Source organism: Lissotriton helveticus, chromosome 4_1, assembly GCF_964261635.1.
Source record: "Lissotriton helveticus chromosome 4_1, aLisHel1.1, whole genome shotgun sequence".
Taxonomy (NCBI): Eukaryota; Metazoa; Chordata; class Amphibia; order Caudata; family Salamandridae; genus Lissotriton; species Lissotriton helveticus.
In genome coordinates, this window is record NC_136063.1 from 415,852,035 (window position 1) to 415,874,041 (window position 22,007).

General features: G+C 44.3%; 1 protein-coding gene across 1 annotated transcript in view; it reads right to left on the bottom strand.

The window, feature by feature from the left end:
• SPAG1 (sperm associated antigen 1) overlaps window positions 1-22,007 on the bottom strand; it is a 906,455-nt gene that overhangs the window by 731,045 nt on the left and 153,403 nt on the right. Inside the window, exon 6 of the mRNA XM_078686952.1 lies at window positions 10,847-10,959. Coding sequence (XP_078543078.1) covers window positions 10,847-10,959 — 113 coding nt within the window. The remainder of the gene's footprint in view (window positions 1-10,846; window positions 10,960-22,007) is intronic.

Consider the following 22,007-nt stretch of genomic DNA (forward strand, 5'->3'; position numbering starts at 1 on the left):
AAAAAGCATGTTGTAAGTTGACGGGCGGAGCCCTCTGTCAAACTTTTAAAACTTGACAGTTCCTATCAACGTAAGAGGTGCCCACTGGGCTAGGAAACATCTCTAATTTTGGAGTGCTAAATCACCAACTGCTTCATGACCCAAGCTCAACACATTAGGCCCTTAGTGTTCTGGGATTTCTTTCTGAACACAGTGGAACAAGTAAGCAGAGGTGTTAACTGCCAATTTACAGCACTCTGGGTCCTGACTCGCTTACATTATCAGTTCCCTTTTACTGGAATTAAACGTTACCTGCTTATCTATTTCATTTCTTGTTATTTTTCCTTTTTGTACAGTGTTTGGCAAAGGAAGGCAACATGACAGTGCTATTAAAAAACAATGAAGGCAAAACAGGCTAATTTATTTCCTTTTTAAAAAGAGACTACTTAACGCCTAGGCAGTGTTATGAACTGTGTGAACTCACGAAAAAAGAGAGAAGGACTAAAAGAAGACTATAAAGAGGGCCAAGAATGCTATCCCTATTCTGGGTACAATTTTATTATCCCTGCCCTGTTCGCTCGATAGAGATAGTCAATGCAGGGAAAAACAAAGGGAAAATTCAAGAATTTTTTAATACTGCCCTCACCCACTATGCAGTGGCATGCTTCATCATTGGGCTGCTGCAAACGTCCAGGTGCAGACAAACACACTGGACGGAGTGCTGTTTTTTTAGGGGTTGAGGGAGAAAAAGATAAAACAAGATAAGAAAAGATTGCGAGAGGGAATTGTTCCCCAGAGAAGGGATCTATAGTGCAGAAAAGAAAAGAATATAACTGTCTAAAGAGATACCACTACCATACTTTTATTCCTGGTTCCCCTTGACATGGTTAACAAGCATTTGCAATGCAATAGGTCTCGCATTAGGAAAGTTTGAGCTATTGGTACTGTAAATGAATTTTTTTTATTTATGCGTTGGTTTTGAAAATAGCGAAATTAATAGCTTTGTCATTTACAATGCCAATAGTTTTAACTTTCGCAAATGTGACACCTATAGCATTTGTAATGCAATATGTGTTGTATTTACGTGACTTAGATGTATTGATATTACAAATAACAATGGGTTTTAATTTTTTTAATCATTAATACTTAAATAAAAGTTATTGTAATGTATAATGGCAATAGCTTTTGTAAATAACTTTTGTGAAGATTATGTTCATTTTATTGTGACGAAAATCCAAGAACAGAAGTGAAATATTAACATCTTTTTGTGACATTTGTAATAAAGCTTGAAACATTGAGAGAACATATTTGAACCAGTTGTTGTTGAATGGTTGCACAGATTGATGCTGTGGTGGCGCTGAGTGATGTGGTGGCTATGAGTAATGCTGTGGCATTCAGTGATGCTGTGGTAGCGCATAGTGATGTTGTGGTGGCCCTGAGTGATGCTGTGGTGATGCAATAGATAGATAGAGTGAGTGTGATAGATAGACAGAGTGAGTGCAATAGATAGATAGAGTGAGTGTGATAGATAGATGGAGGGAGGGCGATAGATAGATAGACAGAGTGAGGGCGATCGTTAGATAGAGTGATGGCGATAGAGTGAGTGCGATAGATAGACAGAGTGAGGGCGATAGATAGACAGATAAAGTGTCTTTATGCTGCATTGAGTAGAGTGTAAGTATGTGGCATGTAATTATGTAGCACTGAGTGGTAATATGGGGAGTGTATGTTGTATTCAGTAGAGTGTAATTTTGTGGCGTGTACTTATGTGGCACTGAGTGGTATTTGGAGTGTATGTTGCATTGAGTGCAGTGTAATTATGTAGCATATGATTATGTGGCACTGAGTGGTATTATAGGGAGGTTATGTTGTATTCAGTAGAGTGTAATTGTGTGCCGTGTAATTATGTGGCACTGAGTGGTATTATTTGGAGTGTATGTTGCATTGAGTGCAGTGTAATTATGAAGCATATAATTATTTAGCACTGTGGTATTATGTGGAGTGTATTTATTTTGCATTGAGTAGAGTGTAATTATGTTGCGTGTAATTATGTGGCACTGAGTGGTATTATGAGGAGTGTATGTTGTATTCAGTGAAGTGTAATTGTGTGGTGTGTAATTATGTGGCACTGAGTGGTATTGTTTGGAGTGTATGTTGCATTGAGTGCAGTGTAATGATGTAACATATAATTATGTGGCACTGAGTGGTATTGTGTGGAGTGTGTGTTGCATTCAGTAGAGTGTAATTATGTGGTGTGTAATTATGTGGCACTGAGTGATATTTGGAGTGTATGTTGCATTGAGTGCTGTGTAATTATGTGGCGTGTACTTATGTGGCTCTGAGTGGGATTTGGAGTGTATGTTGCATTGAGTGCAGTGTAATTATGTGGCACTGAATGATAGTGTGTGAGGGTGCAGTGTGTGTGAGAGGGTGCAGAGTGTGTGTTGGTTCTAATTTTGCACAAAAAATATATAAAAAAGCAGTGTTGTAGGAGTTGTGGGGGTGCGACACAAGGAGATTAAGTGGCGGCAAAGGTGTAAAAAACAAAAAGCAGTGTTGTGGTAGGGGGGGCGTTAGCAACAATGTGCTCCGGACGAAGTGCCAACAAATGTTGCATACACCGGCCCTAGTGCACGAGTGCATGCTTTGACAGCCGCTTGCACCTGCCGCAGTACATCCTCTTACTCTTGGGATGATCAAAAACCTGCATTTACTGAAATGTGCCCGTGAAATAAAAAAGCATTCGTTATTTCAGACTGTAAAAACATTGTTGTGCTAAAACTTTCTTAGGCTGTTGCTTTAAGGCTCATAGCTGCATTGAATACTATATTATCACTTTTTAGAAATATTGTGTGTGTCCACTGTTTGCCAAATAACAACAAGCATTGGCAAATGATGAGGGAGGTGTGCCTAGATTGAGTGACCACATGAGGAGGAGGAAAGAGGGAGGAACAGAAGAGGAGGGAGCAGCGGCCGGATGTGGTGTAACAGCCAAAGCAGCCGACCGTGAAGCTGAGGAACCATGATCGAATCTCGGTGTTGGCTCAAGCATCCTGTGATTGTGTGCAAATCACCTAATCTCCCTGTACCTGAAAAAGGAATGTGTCCATCTGTAATGTAACTGGTGATCATATAAAGCGCTCTGATCCCTAGCGCTCTGATCCCTTCGGGTCGAGTTGGTGCTATATAACACTGCAAAGAAATATAATTTTAAATAAGCAGTGTGGTGAGCGGTATGAGGGGGTGGCTTGGTGGGGGTGGCACAGGGATATTAAGTGGCGGCAAAGGTGCAAAAAACTACTGTGTTGGCTGAGGGGTCAGCACGAGGAGATTGTAGTGGCAGAAGCTTAATAAACACAGAAGCAAAGAGCATGGTAATTGAAACTGCAGCTATAAGCCTTTCATTAAGCCAGTGCAGGAAGTAAAGAGTCCACTGAGCAGCGGTCAGGTGTGGGATAGTGGCCAGAGCAGCCTACCTACAAGATGGAGAACCAGGTTCGAGTATCGGCTCAGGCATCCTGTGATTGGTGCAAATCATTTAATCTCCCCATGCCTGAAAATGTAATGTGTCCATCTGTAATGCTGTTTATGTAAAGTGCTCTGATCACTTTGGGTCCAGTTTACGCTTTATAATTTTGCACAAAATAAAATATACAAAAGCAGTGTTGTAGGAGCTGTGGGGGGCCGACACAAGGAGATTAAGTGGCGACAAAGGTGTAACAAGCTTCCAGAGGCCCGTTTGCTGGGAGGGGGTGGGCTATTAAATGAAGTGGGATAAAGCGCTCTGATCCCTTCAGGTCGAGTTGGTGCTATATAACACTGCAAAGAAATATCATTTTTATGTCTCGCTGGCGTTGCAGGGCGAAGCCCTGCCGCCAACGAGACTTATAGCCGCCTTGCTCCCTGCCAAGGGAGTCAGAGCAGTGAGCGAGCAGCTCCAGACCTGTGCACGAGCCGACTCAGGTCCGTGAACGCGCGGGAACGTCAACGTGCACGTTCACGCGCGTCACGCTCCTGTCCTCCCGCGTCTCTTCCGAGGCGCGCTCCAGCCCGACTTGTGGTGTGCGTGTTCCAGCGTTAGGTAAGTGAGGGCCGGGGGGGATTTGTTTGTTTGTTAAGAAGGTTTCAACTGATTAGATGGGGGAGGAGGGGTGTTTGCATTTGGGGCTCTGTCGATCTGGTCCCCGTGCTTCCATATTTTTGTAAAACTTCCTCTCAAGTTGGGGGGGAGGGATCTGCTCCAGAGCAGGTTTTAGTGAAAGTTTTCTGGGTTGCCTAACTAGGGGCGGGACGTAGTTGCTTTTGGTACTCTGCAGCAGGAGGCCTGGGCTTCTTGCGGTCAGGTTTGGTGTAGCGCACCCATCGTGCATTTCTGGTGCGTGTGGTAAAGGAAGTGTGAGAAATGGGAGCTGTGGCTGGTTTTGCGCTCTCCGGGAGGAGGTGGGCATGCATTGGTACCGAGATGATGGGAGTTGTGACGGTGCCAGGGTGTGCTGACCTGACCCGATTGTGCCCTGGTGCGCGAGCAGTTCTGCTTCAGTGCAGCTCCATTCACTGGGAATCTACTCAGGCAGCAGATGGCACAGAAAGCAGCCGTGAGAGGCTCTTGAAAGAAATCACATTCGGCTTTACAATATTTTCACAGCTTTCAATTTTTCTGCGTTTCGCTACCGTTCTAGTGGCGCCTACTGGATTAATTTACTTTTTTAGAGTACTGCACATCATTCTAAGCACCTTTTCCTCCTTATTTTTTAGGTAGTTTGAATTTGAACCGTATAGTAGGTGGAGTTTTCACAAGATATAGTAGGTGGAATTTTCACGAGAGTTGTAAATGGCTTTTTAACATCTCACAAATACTTGAAGCTGTGTGGAGAGGATTTAAAAGGGTAAGCGAGAAGCTGGTCTCCTGCAGAGAAGGCAGCTGAGGCAACAAAAAGCACCCTTATAAATGTTCTCAAACAAGCAGCAGAGCTACTCTGAAGTTGAGGCATTTACCCTCCCATCTGGAAAGGTTGCCCTTGGCTCGCGCTTTCAATAGAATCACTTTGTGTTGTCTGCTGGTCATGCCCAGGAATTGCATCTATTTTGTAGTTAAGAAATATGTATAGAAATAATATTGGCTTCAAAGTGGTGAATTGGTGAAAAGTCTCTTTTCAGCGTAGTTGCATGCCATACAATACATTCATGAACAGCCCTTTGCAACCTATACACAATCTTAATATTGGCCTAGACAGTTGGTTCGCAAGGTAGCTAAAGTCCATATCCTGGACCAACAGCATGTTGATTAAACAAACTTGACGAGCGTCCCAAATAACAGCCTGTAAATGCTGAGGCCCTCACATATTATGGCATGACTTTAAAATTCCAGCTGGGAACCAAACCCTGGCTAATGTCCGTGGTCCACAAGTGTGTAGTTTTAGTCTAGTGCTTGCCTCCTTTTCTCCCCTACATCGTTTGTCACTACGGTCTAAGCTTTGCCCCTTTGCTTTAAACAGCTTCCATGGTTTGGGTTGATGGTATTTTCATATTTAGTCTTCCTCTTTCCTTCTCTGATCTTCATCTGTTTCTTCAGATGACCAGTTGGCTGTTTTCCTGAGGGTCAAATTATTTTTTTGAAGAAGCAGTACTGCCAATTTCTGTTGGTGTTTAGGGTTTTTGGCTCTATGGTTTCTGCTGGACTGTAAGTCTTCATAAACTCAGTCCAAACTTCAATTTTGACATTTAAGTATAGGACCTTCGGTTTACTCCCTGTTGACATTTGAAGAGCGTCCCTCTCTAGTATGTGGGTACTTTAGTTTCATGGCTCGTGATTGAAACAATGCATCATTTTGGGCTGTTTTCTGGGCCATTTCAAACTTTGGGGGGTCCTCCTGTTTTGCTATGTAGCAGCAGTCTCTAGGACTGTCTTCGGTGCTCAAGACCTGTCCATGCTTTAGCCCTCTGCCTTAATGTAACTGCTGACCATTGCAAATGAATACTTCAGTTTATTACTTGTCTGATAAACACTTGCTCGGAGCCTTTCGTTACAATTTTTTTTAGTGAAGTGATTATGCAGCAGAAAGCTCCACAAATGCAAGTAAAAGAACTGAAATAGGATGAACATTTAAAAAATATGAGAAATAGGATGTGGTTCAACGAAGGTGCCCAAGTTCTAAGGCCAAAGTCACAAGTAGGCCTGCTGCCAGACTGCATACTTGTGAGATTCTTTCGTGAATGCTAGGTTGAATTAAACAGTTTGGACAATGAAATTAGATATGAATTGGAGCTTCAGCTAGTCCAGGTAAAAATGCATAATTTCTAGCACTGATTAGTAGGATCATCTGAAAAGTTTCTTGTGGTGGTTCTTGGGTTTCATACACTGCCTTCTACATTTCAGATGTTCTCAAGTCTGTTCCATTTTTAATTTACGTGCATCGTTTGCTGAATGCTGTCCATGGTTTTAGGCAAGTTAACCTTTTCAGTTTTGTTCCTTGTTACAATTTATTTTAAGTTCCACAATGCAGTTATGTGAAAATTACTTTGTTTCATGCACTGCTGTTTAATCCTGAGGTTTTATTGGTGAGATTGTTTTAGTCCTATGGGCGTAGCATTTCATTTTCCAGGAATTTTCTTGACATCTGTGTCAGTTTGTCTAAATTTAACAATGGTCATTTAGTAGTCTGATGGTGGACAAATCAGTTGTGCATGTCATGGAGACTGGAGCAGAAAAAGATCAATGTAGCCAAAGAAGTACAGTAAAAGGATTATGTAATCTCTTCAAGTACAGGTCGTCATTCCTAGTTCTGGTTGTTACCAGTCATCTCGTAGGGTCTGATAGGAAGAGCTGGTATTCAGGGTTCCTGTGAGGAGCCTAGACTCTGTAGGCATCAGCTATAAAGGAAGAAGAACCCCTGGGTCACTTATTAGTCCTTTTACATGCAGTCCGAGACGCCTGCTTTTGCCATTGCCTTTCTTTATTTTTTCCATGCGTTTTTTCGTGGTAAAATGGGTTAATGATCTTCTCTGCCCATCCCTTCACCTCCCATACAAGCCTTTTGCCTTTATAATCGTGCGGGGTGGTAGGGATGCTGTTGGAGTTCTTGAAAAGGGGGTGTCTTGCCTCTGTGTCTACTGTCTTGAGGTAGCAGAGTACCCAGGCGGCCCTTCTTCCTGGATTGTGCGAGACCAGGTGCTAATACGGACTTGCACAAATAGTCAGTGTCTGTCTTCCTTTCACCCTGCGGACTGCCCATGTACTGCCTTGGTTGTCTGTAGCACTGCAATAGACCGGTCAGCTCACTGCATGTTGAGTTCACATGGATCCCGTCATTGTGCACAAAATTGTCTCTCCAGCATATCCAACACTGTCTGCTGGACTTCACCGTTGATCCTTACGTTTTCAAGGCCTGAGGCATGTTCTTTTTCACACCCCAAACCCATGTTGCTGTTGATTAGGGCTCCCCTATTGGTAACCAGAGGTGGCCTCAGAAAAGCAAGATGTCAAAGTTGAAATTTCCTGGTCCTTATGCAATCTTGTAGTTTTCTCTATACTAGCTGGTTGAGCACCCCAGGGCTCTTAAGGAGAACAGGAATTCTTTTACAGTACCGTAGGCCCATATCTGACTTATTTAGAGAAACGTTTATGTGCCTGTATTATCCTTTATTTACAATTGATTTCCAGTCCATTTTTTGTGTTTTGAACTGTGCTTACAATGGTTCTAGGCAAGCCATACTGGTAGCTAGTGGTGCAGTTAATTTCCAGCAACGTGCCTTCTCTCAGGATATATAGAAAGCAACACCTCGTATGCATTTTAACTTAACAGAAGGTGTAATGCTTCCTTATGGCTTTTAGGTCTCGCCTACGAAGCGCGCATGCTCTGCATAGGAGGACCTTTAGCCGTCGTTCTGCTCTTTTTCGAAGCACATACTCTTGCTTGTGGTGACATCCACCTTGTGTGAGCGCGCAAGGGCGCGCCACAAGCACAAGTATGTGCTTCAAAAAAGAGCAGACTGCGCGCGCACCACTCCTGGGCCAGAAAACACACGATTGCAGCATGCCACTGCGCAAGCGGGCGTTTCCAAGCCATATGTTTATTTTACTTATTTCTGTTTCTTTTTGCAGCCCCTCTCCTTCTACGTATCTGGTCTGTGTCCTTTCAAACAACCCCCATTATCTCTCGGCCCCTAGCTACCACCTATCCCGTCCAAACTGTCATCTTCTGTTACCAAATGCAACGTTGTCCCCTCCCCTGAGTGCAGCCAAAAACATTTACCAGGTCTGGAGTCGGCCTGCCCCTTTTATCAGAATGCTCGTCACTACTCCCATATTCACACACCCGCTCCTAGGAACATCCCAGCGGTAGCCAGGTTTTAAGTTTTGTTCTCTCTCTCCCAAAAACGAACACGAAAGTACCTCCAGGAAACAGTGGATAGATATTTGAACTATGCAGCCAAAATAAAATTAACCTTAGTTTTCCCCCTCACAGCCTATGTGCTTGTGAACTGATTTTTTTTCTGTGTTGCGTAGTATCATGGATAGCGTAACAACCTGTCTGTTTCTTTGCTATGTACCCGGCGTTCGAAGTGCGTTAAAGTACGGGGACTGCTTTTAGGGAACTTCTCGGCTTTCTCCTTCTCTCCCCGTGTGCTCCCCCCAACCTCTGTGATCTGTTTCTCATGTACTTTTCCCTTGTTCCCTCGCAGTCTGTTGTTTTCACCCTAGTGTGCTTTTCCTCCCGTTCCTTATGTCACTGTGCTGTTTCTCGCACTCGTGTGTTCTTACCCACCACCAAAACTTTTGTAAAACCAATGAAACAGGCATGAGGAAGCAAAATGAAGTGTTCAATATCGTACACTGCATCAAATCACAAATCTAGGTTGCAGTTTCGAAATTAAAACGTGAGAACAATGAATTGAAACAATATTAAAAATGTGGGTTTTGTTACTTTTTATTTCTAAATTAAGACCTAATGCCCAAATGAACAAGCATTTGCAATGCAATACGTCTTGCATTTAGGCAAGTTTGAGCTATTAACATTGCAAATAACAATGCCTTTTATTTTTGTTTTCGTTTTTAGAACATAAATAAGTCGGTCATTTACAATAGCTGAAACTCGCATAAATGCGAGACCTATTGCATTGCAAATGCTTGTTTAAATAAGCAGTGTGGTGAGCGGTATGAGGGGGTGGCTCTTGTGGCATGCGTTTTTCACTGGGTATTTAATTGTGGCATGCGTTTTTCACTGTGGGTATTTCGGGCTGTTTTATAGTTTAATGTGGCTCTGTGGAGTGGTGGAAGAGACTGCAGGCATTTGTGGCGGTGACGGCGCACAGGAAGGAAGACTCGTCAAAGATAAAGATCGAAATGCAGAGGCCCATGAAAGGAAGGGGGCGGAGAGGAGCCGGCTGGCGCACGAAGTGGCTCACAGATGCAGATCAAACGGCCATGAAAGGAAGGGGGCGGAGAGGAGCCGGCTCGCGCACGAAGTGGCTCACAGATGCATGGTGGCAAATGGAAGCATGTGCACAAAGCGCGTGATTGTGCGCGTAAGCGACACACAATCCGTTGGTAGCACTTCCAAATGCCCCTCTTACTAAATCTCTCGCCATTGACAGATGACCAAGAGGCACTGGTGATAAAAGAAGCGCGTGAATGGGAGGAGCGGCCGTGGGAGGTGAGAGGGAAGTAGGAGAGTGGTGGGGGGCGTGGAGCGGCAGACCTTGAAGTGTGATTGGGGACAGACAAATGGTGGTGTGACGTGGCTGGTTCATTGAAGTCTAGTGTGAGGCTGATGGGTTTGCCGTGCATGCGCGTCTCACACGAGTGCTCCACATGAACTGGACGCTATCCGCTTGTTCAAGAAGTTTGTTTCCCCTGCTTAAGGTTCGAGCTATTAATCCCTGCGGGATATAATAGTCGAGACCTAAAAATGACTGTGATCTGGGGGTATACAGGAGGGGTAGATTGCCCCTAGAATTCCACTGCATATACCAACATATTTCAACCTTATGATTTTGCCCTCATGGGTCATAGGCCTTCTTCAGGGTGTGGTCAAGACCACAAAAATGTGGTCTTGACCAAAATCTGGCCTTTTTATATAAAAAAGCAGTAAAAAAGAGGCGAAGTACACCTTCTGCTTTCCTGTAACTCATCTGTTTTCTGCAAAGGAGACAAAACATAAAGATCCTGTTTGCTACATTCCAAAAAATCTTATGTATTAAATATTTCCCATCTTGTCTACACCGCCATGTTTTTCCTGTGTATATTCATAAAAACAATAGCAAACCATCATGCCAATATATGTGGCAAGTACCTGTGAGGTTTTTATTGGACACTACAACCCCCAGCCTAATTCAAAAGTGTTTTTAAGCTAAATTTTCCCATTTTTTATAGGGTATGTTGTCGGGCTCACGAGTAATTCTCTTAACCCGGAACTGTCGTGAGAACACCGCCTTTAGTCACACTGTGTATCATAAAACACAAACCTGAACTCTTAGATTGCATCTCATTCTACTATATATCTGTCGCCATCTCTCTCAATTCTGACCATATCTCCATCCTACAAACTGAGTGAAGTTGTATTCACATTCAACCTCGGTCTTACTTTTAGTGCACTCGGCTCAAGCTTAATATCGGTATAATAGGGTCCTGTCATGACCGCTCTCTCATTCATAACTTCATGCCATTAATGCATATGGGAGACTCTTAGTTACTTTCTCTTCTGCTCGGACCTCACCATTGTGGGATAAAATACGGCAACTCTCTCTCAGGGATATGAAGTGTTCAGGAAACACTAATGATCCCACAACAGAAAGGATCACTTTTCAGAGATATACACTCGAAAAAATAACATTTAAAACTAATTTTCAAAAGCAGAAGTATATTTACCAGTAGTATCAATGATCTTCTTGATCTTTGGCATCTTTGAATTGATAATTGCCTTTGCAGATTTTTCACCGTTATTTTCATCAACTTTAGAACATTCTTTTTCCACATCAAACCTACAATTTAAAAAAAAAGTATTTTGACATATATGAAATGCATGTTTACAGATTCCTTACCTCACATCTCGATGAACAAATTACTTACCTTTGGTAAAGCTCTTTCAGATGCATATTCCAACATCAGTTTCCTCATCGTTTGAATTTTCCCCAGGTTTTATACTGGATTCTGAACTTTTCTCAGCAGTAGCCCCTATGCGCTGGAAGGTCGCACCAACAGCCTCACTCTGCCTGTGGAACTGATAGCACGGATCCTTTGCATGCAGACTTCAATTTTACTCTTCCACACCATCAGATACACATCGACCATGACACATTACAAGTTTGACAGTATGCAACATCTCACATGGAAACTCTAAAAGGGCACTCCACTTGACAGTGAGGATTCTGCTATTAGATCGAGTATCCACCAGAAAGAGCGTTACCGAAGGGATGTAAATTGTTCTTCTGATGGATACTTATAACTGCAGATTCCTCACATTTTGCATAGTACAGCTCAAACTGTGGAATGTCTGAGAAATGGTATTACACAGGAAGTGCTTCAGGAGCGAGTGGGAGCAATGCACTCCCTGGGTACTTTCTACTGGAGACAGGAATGTGTGTATGAACATCCACATAGTCTGACAGATGTCCACCACCAGAGCAACTCTCACTAATACCTTCATAGTGGACTAGGCTCTGGTCACTGAGCTTAAAGACTCTCAGGAGGCTTGGTTTTGTCCAGGGCACATGATGTTTTTATTCACACAACGATTTACCAAGACAAATTTGCTTCTTGACCGAGTTTCCCTTCTTAGCACTAGCAAAGCCATTAGAAAGCTCATACCTCACCTGATGCTCCTCCGTGCACTCCATATAAAGACTAGGAGCACTTTGTGGGTTCAACTGATGCAGCTCTCCTCTTCCTTAGAGGTTTGAGATGGAACAAAAAAGGCAGGGAGAGTGAGAGGCTGCCCCACCATGGCAGGGCCACATCACCTTCCGTAAGGAGACATAAGTTTGCAGCACTAACTTGTCCGGAAAGAAGGTGGTGCACTGAGGTTGAACTAACAATGCCTGCAATTCACTGGCTTGGTGCAAAGAAGTAATTGCATGAGAAATACTGTTTTGATACTCAGCAATCTCAATGAGCAACTGTGCATTTGCTCTAAGGGCATGCACATCAAGAAAGTGGGTACCAAATTTAGGCCATTTAAATGGGACAATGTAAAACATACATGTGAGCTCCTTAATGAACACATCACCACTGGTGACATGAATAAAACAAAGTTAGTTAGGAAAAAGTAGTATCAAATTGCCAAAGCTAAATGCTATTTTGAGCACGCTATATTAGCCTGTCTGCCTTTTGTCCATATTCTGCCTGTCATTCTTTCGGAGAACCTGTGAGAATGTCATTTCATCTATGCAATTACTTTAATATCACATAAGGCAACACAAGTCTGCTAGATGCTACGTAGTATCTAAGTTTCAAAGTTTGACAGTGACCATGTAGGGGCCGATTCACAAAGGAAATCTGAAACAATAGTCTAATTTTATGACTTTTGGTATTCACAGAGATCATTTATGGGTTGTATCTTTAAGTCTGCAGTCGGGCTGGAATCTCTGCACCTGGGCTGTACTCTCCGCACCCAGGCAGTACTTTCTAGCTCGGGCCGTATGAAGTGTAATCAATGGGCCAGAATGCAATTCGTACAAAAGGGAACAATAGGAATGTGTGCTTAATGGTAGAGGAGGTCATGAAAATCAGTTTGGCCAGGGAATAGGGTGTGGCCAGACACTATATCATATCCCAGAAAAGTTTTCTCCTTTGCATCATGGTACAATTTGCTCAGTCAACACGGAGGGGAAAGCAAATTGGGCACTGCATGTACCATGATGCAAAGGAGCAGACTTTTCTGGGATACAATGTAGTGTTTGACCACACCCTTTTCTCTGCCTAAACTGATCTTCATGACCTCCTCTACCATTTATCACACGTTCCGAATGTTCCTTTTTGTAAAAAAATGCATTATGGCCCAATGATTACACTTCATATGGCCCGAGTCTGAGAGTACGACCTGAGCCGGAGAGTACGGCTCAAGTGAGGAAAGTACTGCCCAACTGCGGACGTAAAGATACGACTCGTAAATGATCTCTGTGAATACCAAAAGTCGTAAAGTTAGACTTTTCTCTCAGATTACCTTTGTGATTCAGCCCCGTAGTCAGTGTTGAGATATTTTCATCATGCTGGTTTAGATTGGTTTTATCATGGATTATTGGAAAATCTCCCAATGTAGGCTTAAAGTCAGTGGTAAATCCTACATAAGCCCTTTGGCTTGATCACTGATTTGGAAAGGCATTTGCACTAGGTTATGACAAGATATCCTGCAAGAATGCCATAGCACCCACTCTTATGCCAAACGTCGATACAGTGATAATAGAAATTGAGCCCAGCTGATTGTGTGTTTTCCATTCGAGGGAACGCTTTCTCCCAGCTGAATGCTGATAACCACAGCTGATCCACTGTGAAAAGCTATAAAAGACATTTAAACGTATATAGTTATATATTTAATTCTAAATACAGACACAACCTTGTAGACCTGAGTCCCAGTTTACGCAATTGTAGAAAGGCTGAAAGGGGAGACAAATAACCTGCAATGATGTCCACTCCAGACCTGTGCTGGTCCAGAGTTTATACAAAACATCAGGCAACTTGGTCGGAGAGAATCAACTTGACGGCCTCTATTCCAGGCCACAAACTTCACTCAACAATCCAAATATACAAAGTTTAGTAGATGGACGCCAAGCAGCAAGAATGACATACACTACTTCAGTAGGCAAATAAAACCTGCTCAGTTAATGACGCTAAGATCTGAAAACAGAGGTATAGATTGTTAAGATTTGAGCGCAGGACCTAGACCCCTGGCTGAGACAAGAAATTCTCCAGAAGAGTTAGGCAAACCGAATGGACAATACTAAGACCCAGCAAGTTCGAATACCACACTCATCTGGCACAATCTGCGGCTAATAGGATGATCTGAGACCAGTCCTTCCTGATCTTAGTCAGAACTCGGAGCAAACTTGGCAATGCGTACAGAAGATTGGAGTCCCATAGCGGAAGAAACACGTCTCCCACGGACCCATGAGGTGGAAATTGCAGTGCATATTAATTGCATCACTGCATATTCTCAACAGTGGCGTAAAGATCGACTTAAAGCATACCCCACTAGACAAAGGCACCTATGCCCACCTCCATATGAACACATTCATAATTTGCAAGATAGTGTCCATGGCACTGCACCCTGCATATATGTAAGTTGTCTGTATGTCCAAGGACACTATCCAGTCAGTCTCCTGGATCCAAGGCAGAAAGAACCTGGATCTGGATGAACATCTGGAGCTTATGTTCCCAAGATGTATCAGTCCTCCATCACTTTGTGAATTAAAATATATTGGGAATAACACCTACAGCTGTTTTCTGCCTCTGGGGCTTTTCCTAGGCCTGAATAGAGGCACGTTCTGCAGAAGTCTAAGCAAACACTGGGAAGAAGTAGACAGGAAAAGGAGGCTGTAAAAATGTTGACGAACATGTAAAGCTCATTGATCTGCGGTAATTAAAAGCCAGCCGGGCAGAAAACAACGATTCTGTCCCGTATCTGCAACATGGGACCACTGGAGGAAGAAAAAGAGCAGCTTGGCTACAGTTTCAGCAGGTGAGGATGAGGATTTCTATCCTTCTTGGTGGTCACAGCCTCTGCCACGACGTCCTCTGTAGCCATTAAAGGGCTTTGCTCGCTATTGTAAGAGTTGCAAGGGGTGCCACTGGGGAAAGGTTCACCCCCAAGAGTTTCCTCTAATCTTTCGGCATTGCTGATGGAATGAACATACCAGAGATAGGTACCCCAAAGAGCAGGCATATCCATAAGGGAGCTTTGTACATCCCCAACAAATCCTGTGGCTGCCTGATCTCAGCACTGGTGTCTGTGGCGGCACAGAGTCTGTTATGTCCAGGCCTGACCTTGACATATCCTATCCATCTTGAATTGAATTAGTCAGGAATGACAGGCAAGAACTTACTGCCCATATCCCAAAGAGCATATCTATAGCGTCCCACAAGCAGATGGCATTCAATGACCTCAAAGCCTAACTGATCAAGGAAAAGACATTTTCCCAATCATCAATGCGCTTTGATTCCCTGTCTGGTGGTGCAGTAGGGAACATGTTGGGATGCACTTTGTTGGTGGAAGCTTAAATCAACAAGCTGTTGGGAGAAAAGTTATAAAAGCTGGGTCCTACAATGCCTGGACATTTGACAACTAATTGGGGGAGCCAAACATGGCTTATACTTGGTTGCAATCAATGTTTCTGTCAGATTATTATAATATATAGATCTGCCTTTGTCTCTACTGTACATAGCTAAACGTACATCACTTCAGCTGACCCCCAGTGCAAAAGAGACAATCTCCTCTGTGTTTTGGGGGTGAAGTGGAGCATAAGGAAATCTAGTTCTGTTTCAAGCGCAGCATCAAGGCCTCTTAAGATCTAAAGACAGGACAGCATCAGCGCAATAGGGAGGCAGAAAATGATCTGACTCCTCATTATTCTCGACATGTAAAACATTTTGAAGGCCTGAAATGGATGCCTGAATTTGATTTAAACGAGCATCCAGCCTACAGTAGTACTGGAGTTGAGTGAGACGCCTGGGTTACTCCAAAGTTGGCACTGTGCCTTGGGGATCTTGAGACACAGAACTGGTGTGAGACAATGTCAGCTCTGGATCAGACGCAGTAATTGAAGTCAAAACCATGGAGTATACCCTGGAGTCAAGGCCTGCCCTGGAGTAGGTGGAATTGACAAGGCATCTGGTGCATGAATGGATGCATAGGCCAATGCACTAGGGGCCCAGACAAAGACTCAGGTCCACCGGAGAAGTTCTGACTGAATTCCCCTTGAGGGGTCCATGGGCTCCAAAGTCACCAAAAAGTGAGTTGGCATTGCCAGAAAGAAGTTGCACCATGGCCTCCCGGAAAGCCTGCCTCCGTTGAGGGGGGTGACCGTAGCCTGGGAAACTCGTGTCCCAGGACCAGCCTCAGAGCTGATCTACGTCAAACAACAGGGATGGCATGAGGTCGCCTGGGACTGACTGAACAATTTTTCCACAGAGCAGGAGTAACAAGATATAGACAAATCCTGCTTGACCTCTTGCATTTATAGTTGAACTTGACTTTGACGTAACTGAGGATGGTATTCTAACCGGATCTCAGGTGGGCCTGTGAAAGCAGGTCTGCTGTTTGGAGCGCAATCTACCTGATTTTCTTGTGTTCTGTGGCATACAAATTTGCCTCCTGTTCACTGATGGCCACCAAATGATTGCACCTTACCTCTGAATTTCTTTCCCATTATAATTGCATTCAATCACCAGGAAATTTGACTCATCCCTAAAATAGTTGCTGTTCTGCAAAATACACCACCCAGAATAATGACTTCATAATATGGACAGCATCATCTTAGGGATATTTGGAATTCAGGACAAGACATTTTGAGGTCCTTGCGTGAATTTATTTCCCATTTTCAGCTAATTCAAGCCACATTTAAAAAACTTATATGTAAATCTTTTACAATAGGGGGCACATGAAACCAGTGGAAAGTTCAAGAACCAATAGTGCCAAAAGATAGATTTAACAAACACTGACAAAGTGTTTTTTTTCACTTTGATCTAGGCTTTCACTGTCATGCAAAAACAATACTTTACTTGGAATTCGGTCTCTGAGCATCCTGTTCTTTCAATTATAGGAAAGATATGTTATGCGTCTGTTGGCTATTGGTTGATTAGAATATGATGGGTAGAATCCTGGGTGAGGCGAGGGCTCCTGGGTTCTGAGGACGGCAGCTGCAGCACTGAGCCTGGTGTTGTTGACATCAATAAAGTTAGCTCCATACCATACAAGCGTCATTATGTTTTCAGTGGCACGAGCACCATCGACATTGGTTTCAAACACCCCAGGATTTAGGGTCATCGCATGCCGTTTGTGCTATTTGGCGCATGGTTTCAGGGCGATGTGCAGAGGTTCCGGATTCTGCAGTGAGGCGGCATGCACCAATGGCCAGAAACATATCACCTAAAAAGAACGTGGTGATATTTGGTAAATCAGCGTGACGGTGCGGTGCGGTGCGGTGCGGAGCAGGCAACCACCTGTAAAACAAGCATTTAACTCATGTCAAATGTGGCACCTGTCACTCCTGGCAGCCATTTGTTCCATTGGGAAGTAGCCCGATTTGCTTAGAGCGATAAGGGATTGGAAATTGTTGGAGTAATCGGCGGCCATTCTATTTAAAGAAGCGTTTTGTTTGGCAGACGTTCAAGATTGGGATCAATACCGCCTCTGATGTAATACTCAGACTGTGCCTGCATTATCGGTGTCAGGCACACCTTTAACATATTCTAATTCATGGGATTTTTGGTTGGTTAGGCTAACTGTTGCTTGCATCAAGGGGATAGGCACTCCTATATATTGGTTATAGAGCCTGCCTAAATGGTGATAGGCATTTCTTGCATTGTGCTCCCTGTTATAGCACTGAGGGCATATTTACAATTGATATATTTTGATGGACTCAACTCACTCACGCAAGTTATTGTCACCTCCTTTAAGTGTATGACTAGGGAAAAAATTGCTGCACCACCTCCGTTTTTATCTGAACCGGGTGCTCCTCCATTGTGTTGGGAAAAATGGTGGGAAGCTTATGAAGCATATTTAAAAGCAATTGATGGGGATATGTTCCAGTCCAAGAACAAGAAAGCTTAATTGATATATAACCTGGGTCCGGAATGCAGACATTTTTTCAAAACTCTAACCATAGAGATTTTAAATGTGCGTAGCGGTATTGGTGATGGTGAGGGTAGTCTTCAAGCATCCACCAAAGTCAATTCCCTATTACTTTGTAAGGGTACAACTCCACGCATTAATTCAAAAAGTGTCAATTTATGAGTTAGAAATGCTCATAATTCATTTATTGTTTTGTTTTATTACACACAATATTCACTTTCACTATTTTATAAACTTCTTACAAACAGTAATTCATGTCAGAGATCTCATGTTTCCCAATTCCACTGATCTAAAGGAAATACATTTGCTTACAACAACATAGGTTAGATAAACACTAACGCGACAGGATCCTCATCCAAAAGAATAGTTAACATTTCACACCCATAATACCTGTCATACCACTTCCACTCATACTCATTCACACCAAAAACATTAAAAACAAACATTTCTATCATTTTCTAACAAACTTCTTTTATAATAGCAGTAAACTAGAACATTTAATACTTCATTCTTGATGGTCCACTCAAGTTGGATAAAAGTTAGTTATTGCGCCTGTGCACGTTTCGGTGAGGATTTAGATAAAGGCCACTTTCTTCAAGCTGCTGGATGAATGGCAGAAGAGATATCAGAAAGCAATCTAAGAAAGGGGAAGTGGGGCATGCAAAAACATATGAGGCCTCATAAAGGATCAATCCAGATGTTAAAACGCCCGCCACAAGGGCTTTCATGTACAGCAAGTGAGGTCCAACCCAGGGGAAAACCTCAAGTCAGAGCAACCACTGAAAGTCCCCAAGGAACGCCACAGTTCTATAGATTTCAGGCAGTGCTCTAGGGATCAGCTAAACACTCAGAGATCAAGTAACGCAGGGAAAAGAACCTTCCACTAATCATCAAGACGGTGAGAGCCGCTCTTGAAACAGAGAAACTCTGCATGCATGTATTAACTGTTGGGTTGGAATTTGAGGGTAGTGCCAATGAGGTATTGGACAAATACCTTTGGTTCCTTAAACCTTTGGATAAAATAATTAATTCAAAGAAGCCTGCAGTTTTAGAACGTCACAAGTGTTTGCAAAAGGTCACAACTTCCTGGTGACCCAATTGATTGGTTAGTGGCACGGTTACACACATTAGGAGCAACATGCAACTACTGTGTATTCAAAGACATTATTTGAGATCAGCTTATTGAAGAAACTAATAATAGAAACATTCATGTGAGATTGTTATCATCCGAGGAGCTGGCCCTAGGTGGCAAAGTGTTCTTCAAACTTTTCTGTACCGGTCAGGGTTAAAGAGGTTAAAGATCATGTATTGTGTTAGAAAATGGCAAAGTTTGGAATAAGAGTATGATTTGTATTAGTTCAGAATCAATGTTTGAGCATGTGCGGCAGAGTTTAGGTGTTGTTCTAATGAAAAGCTTTCAGTGGTCTCGGTCCAAGATGCAGGTGGAGAAGTGTGGCTCACTGGTTAGAGGTGGCAGACCCTGATGCAGAGGTCTGGCCCGGGACCAGGGTTCAATTCCCGACGCGGCAGGGTATTGGGCTCAATGTCCGCGGACTCGACAATTCTCGCATTGGTGCCTACTCTTATCATGGGTCCCACTTTGCAACTCTGGGCAATAGCTTGCTTAATCTCCACAACAGCCCCGGTGGCGATGGGATGCCTGGTTCCACCTTGGGGGTGCCAAGTATGGGGCATCTCACAGGGAAAACCAGGAAGGGTTCCACAACGGTATACAGCGCCAGGATACCCTGATTAGGGTGGCAGTGTGCTTTACAAGTAAACCCACATTTACATTTAGGTAAGAGTCGTGGGGCGGGGTCGGGGGGGGAATTCAATGAACTTCCACGAGGGAAAATTAAATTAATAATTAGTTTTCCCTCCTTGTCGCCTGCCAAAATCTCCCCCTTCCACACCTGGCCCCACCACTCTTACTTGCACGGACCGCAGTTGCTCACACCAAACCTGTTTGTCCTAAATCCTTGCCTTACAAATACAAGATTATGTGCTGTAGCTCTTTTGAACATGTATAATTCCAATGGGTTAATTTGTTCCTCATCTATATTGTTTTATTTTTTTTAAACTCTTTTTATTAACAGTGCTCATACTGATTGACATATCCATCCATTTGTCACAGTGCATTGGACAAACAGGCAGTGTAAAACATAAAGAATAGTCACATTTATTCAGCATCAGGACAATCAAAATAAAACCCATTACGCCAGGCCTCCCCATTTCCCTTGTGCCTTCTCCAAGGCCCCCAGACCTTCTTTCATTTTTTGGGCACCCCCTGCTCTTATAAATGGTCTCCTCTGCCCTCTGACACCAATCAAGGTCTCTCTCCCATTGGTACCACTGCAGAGGAGCCGACGCCCCCAGTCCCTGGCAATATTCCTCTTTGCCACTCCCGCCGCCATGGCCAACCAGAGTTCCCCATATCTGGTCAAATGTGTAGGCCCCTTTATCATTAAAAGCAACCATTTGGGTTCCCTCGTAAACGGAGATTCCACCACTTCTGCCATTATGTCCGTGATCTTGGTCCAAAAGGAAACAATCTCTGGGCATTCCCAAAGTATGTGATAGAAGGACCCTTCCCCTCCACATCCCCGCACGCACAAAGAGGACTGGCACCCCCCGCCCCCAAGAATACAGCAGGGTGCGAGGGTAGTACACCAGGTGCAGAATTTTAAGTTGCACTGGACCCTAATCGCGATCTCCCGTGGGCTCTGCAGGGCGTCCTGCCAATCCTCGTCTTCCAAGGGGCCCAAGTCACGCTCCCAGGTGTCCCTCAATGCCACCAACGGGTCGGGCATGTTGTTTATTAACTTGCGATAAATCGTGGATGTGGACTTGTCCAGAATGGGATCAAGCAGTAGTCGATCCTCCATGGGGGAATATTCCGGGACTGAGGCGCCACCGCGAATACGGGAACGCAGCGCGTGTACGAGGCGAATGTAGTGATAGTGCTGCGAGTCCCGTAAATCGTATTCCTTCTGCAAATATGCAAACGAGCGTGGGGCATCCCCTTTCCACACATGCCCCAAGTAATCAATGCCAATGAGCTTCCAGCCCCATAAGCCCTCCAATCTAGCCACCTCACGCAGCTGCTCCCCAATCCACAAAGGAGTCCGACCCGTCAAGGTTCCCGTCCACCCTAGGAATCGATTCGCTTCTCTCCAACATTGGACTACTACTCTGGTATGGGAGGGCCAATCAGTGCGTGTCTTCTTGGAGTATAACAGAGACTCACAATTCCCACCTGGCATCACGAAACGATCTGCTCTATAAGCCGACTCAGCCCTATCTGTATACACCCAGTCGTTTACCACCTGTAGCTTGGATGCCCAGTAATATAGCTGCACATCCGGCAGGGCCAGCCCACCGTCGTATACCCCCGTGTCAGTTTGCCCATCTCGATCCAAGGGGCACCCCCGTCCCAAAGAAGCATCCGCACGACCTGAGAGATTCGTTTGAAGAATCCCGGCGAGATCGGATACGGCGTGTTCTGCAGGATATATAAAAGGCGGGGTAATGCCAACATTTTGAACATCGCGGCCCTACCCATCAGTGTCAGAGGCAGCGTGCGCCAGTGGCTTACATCTGTGAGAAGGCGCTTCATCTGGGGCTCAAGGTTTTTGGTAAAAAAACTCTGCTTTGTCTCTGGTGATACAAGAGGCGCACCCAGCTGCAAAAGATCGGCCCGAAGCCCAGTTGCTGCAGGACCATGAAGAGGTATGGCCACTCAATACTATCTAACGCCGTGATGCGTCCAGCGCCATCAATTCCGTCTGTGTGTCCCCAACACCCTCCGTCGTGTACAGTACGCCATACAGACGTCGCAAGTTATGCCTGGTACTTATTCTCGGCATGAATCCAAACTGATCTACATGGACCAGGCCAGGCAGTAGCTGGAGCAGCCTGTCCGCCGGAACCTTCGCTAACACCTTCGCCTCCACATTTATGAGTGAGATCAGCCGGTAGGAGGAGCAACAATCAACGGGTTTGCCCACCTTGTGAATAACCACGATCATGGCCTCTCTCTGGTCCGGCAGTAACAAGCCTACCTGGTGTGCCTCCAAGTACATCCGCAACAGGGGCCCTGTAACAATGTTCGATTGTCTCTTAAAGATCTCAACCGGAAGCCTGTTGGGACCCTGCGCCTTGCCAGACTGCAGGGAGTGGAGCGCGGCCCCTATCGCCTCTTCGGACAAAGCTGTCTCCAGAGCATCACTCTGAGACTGTGACAGA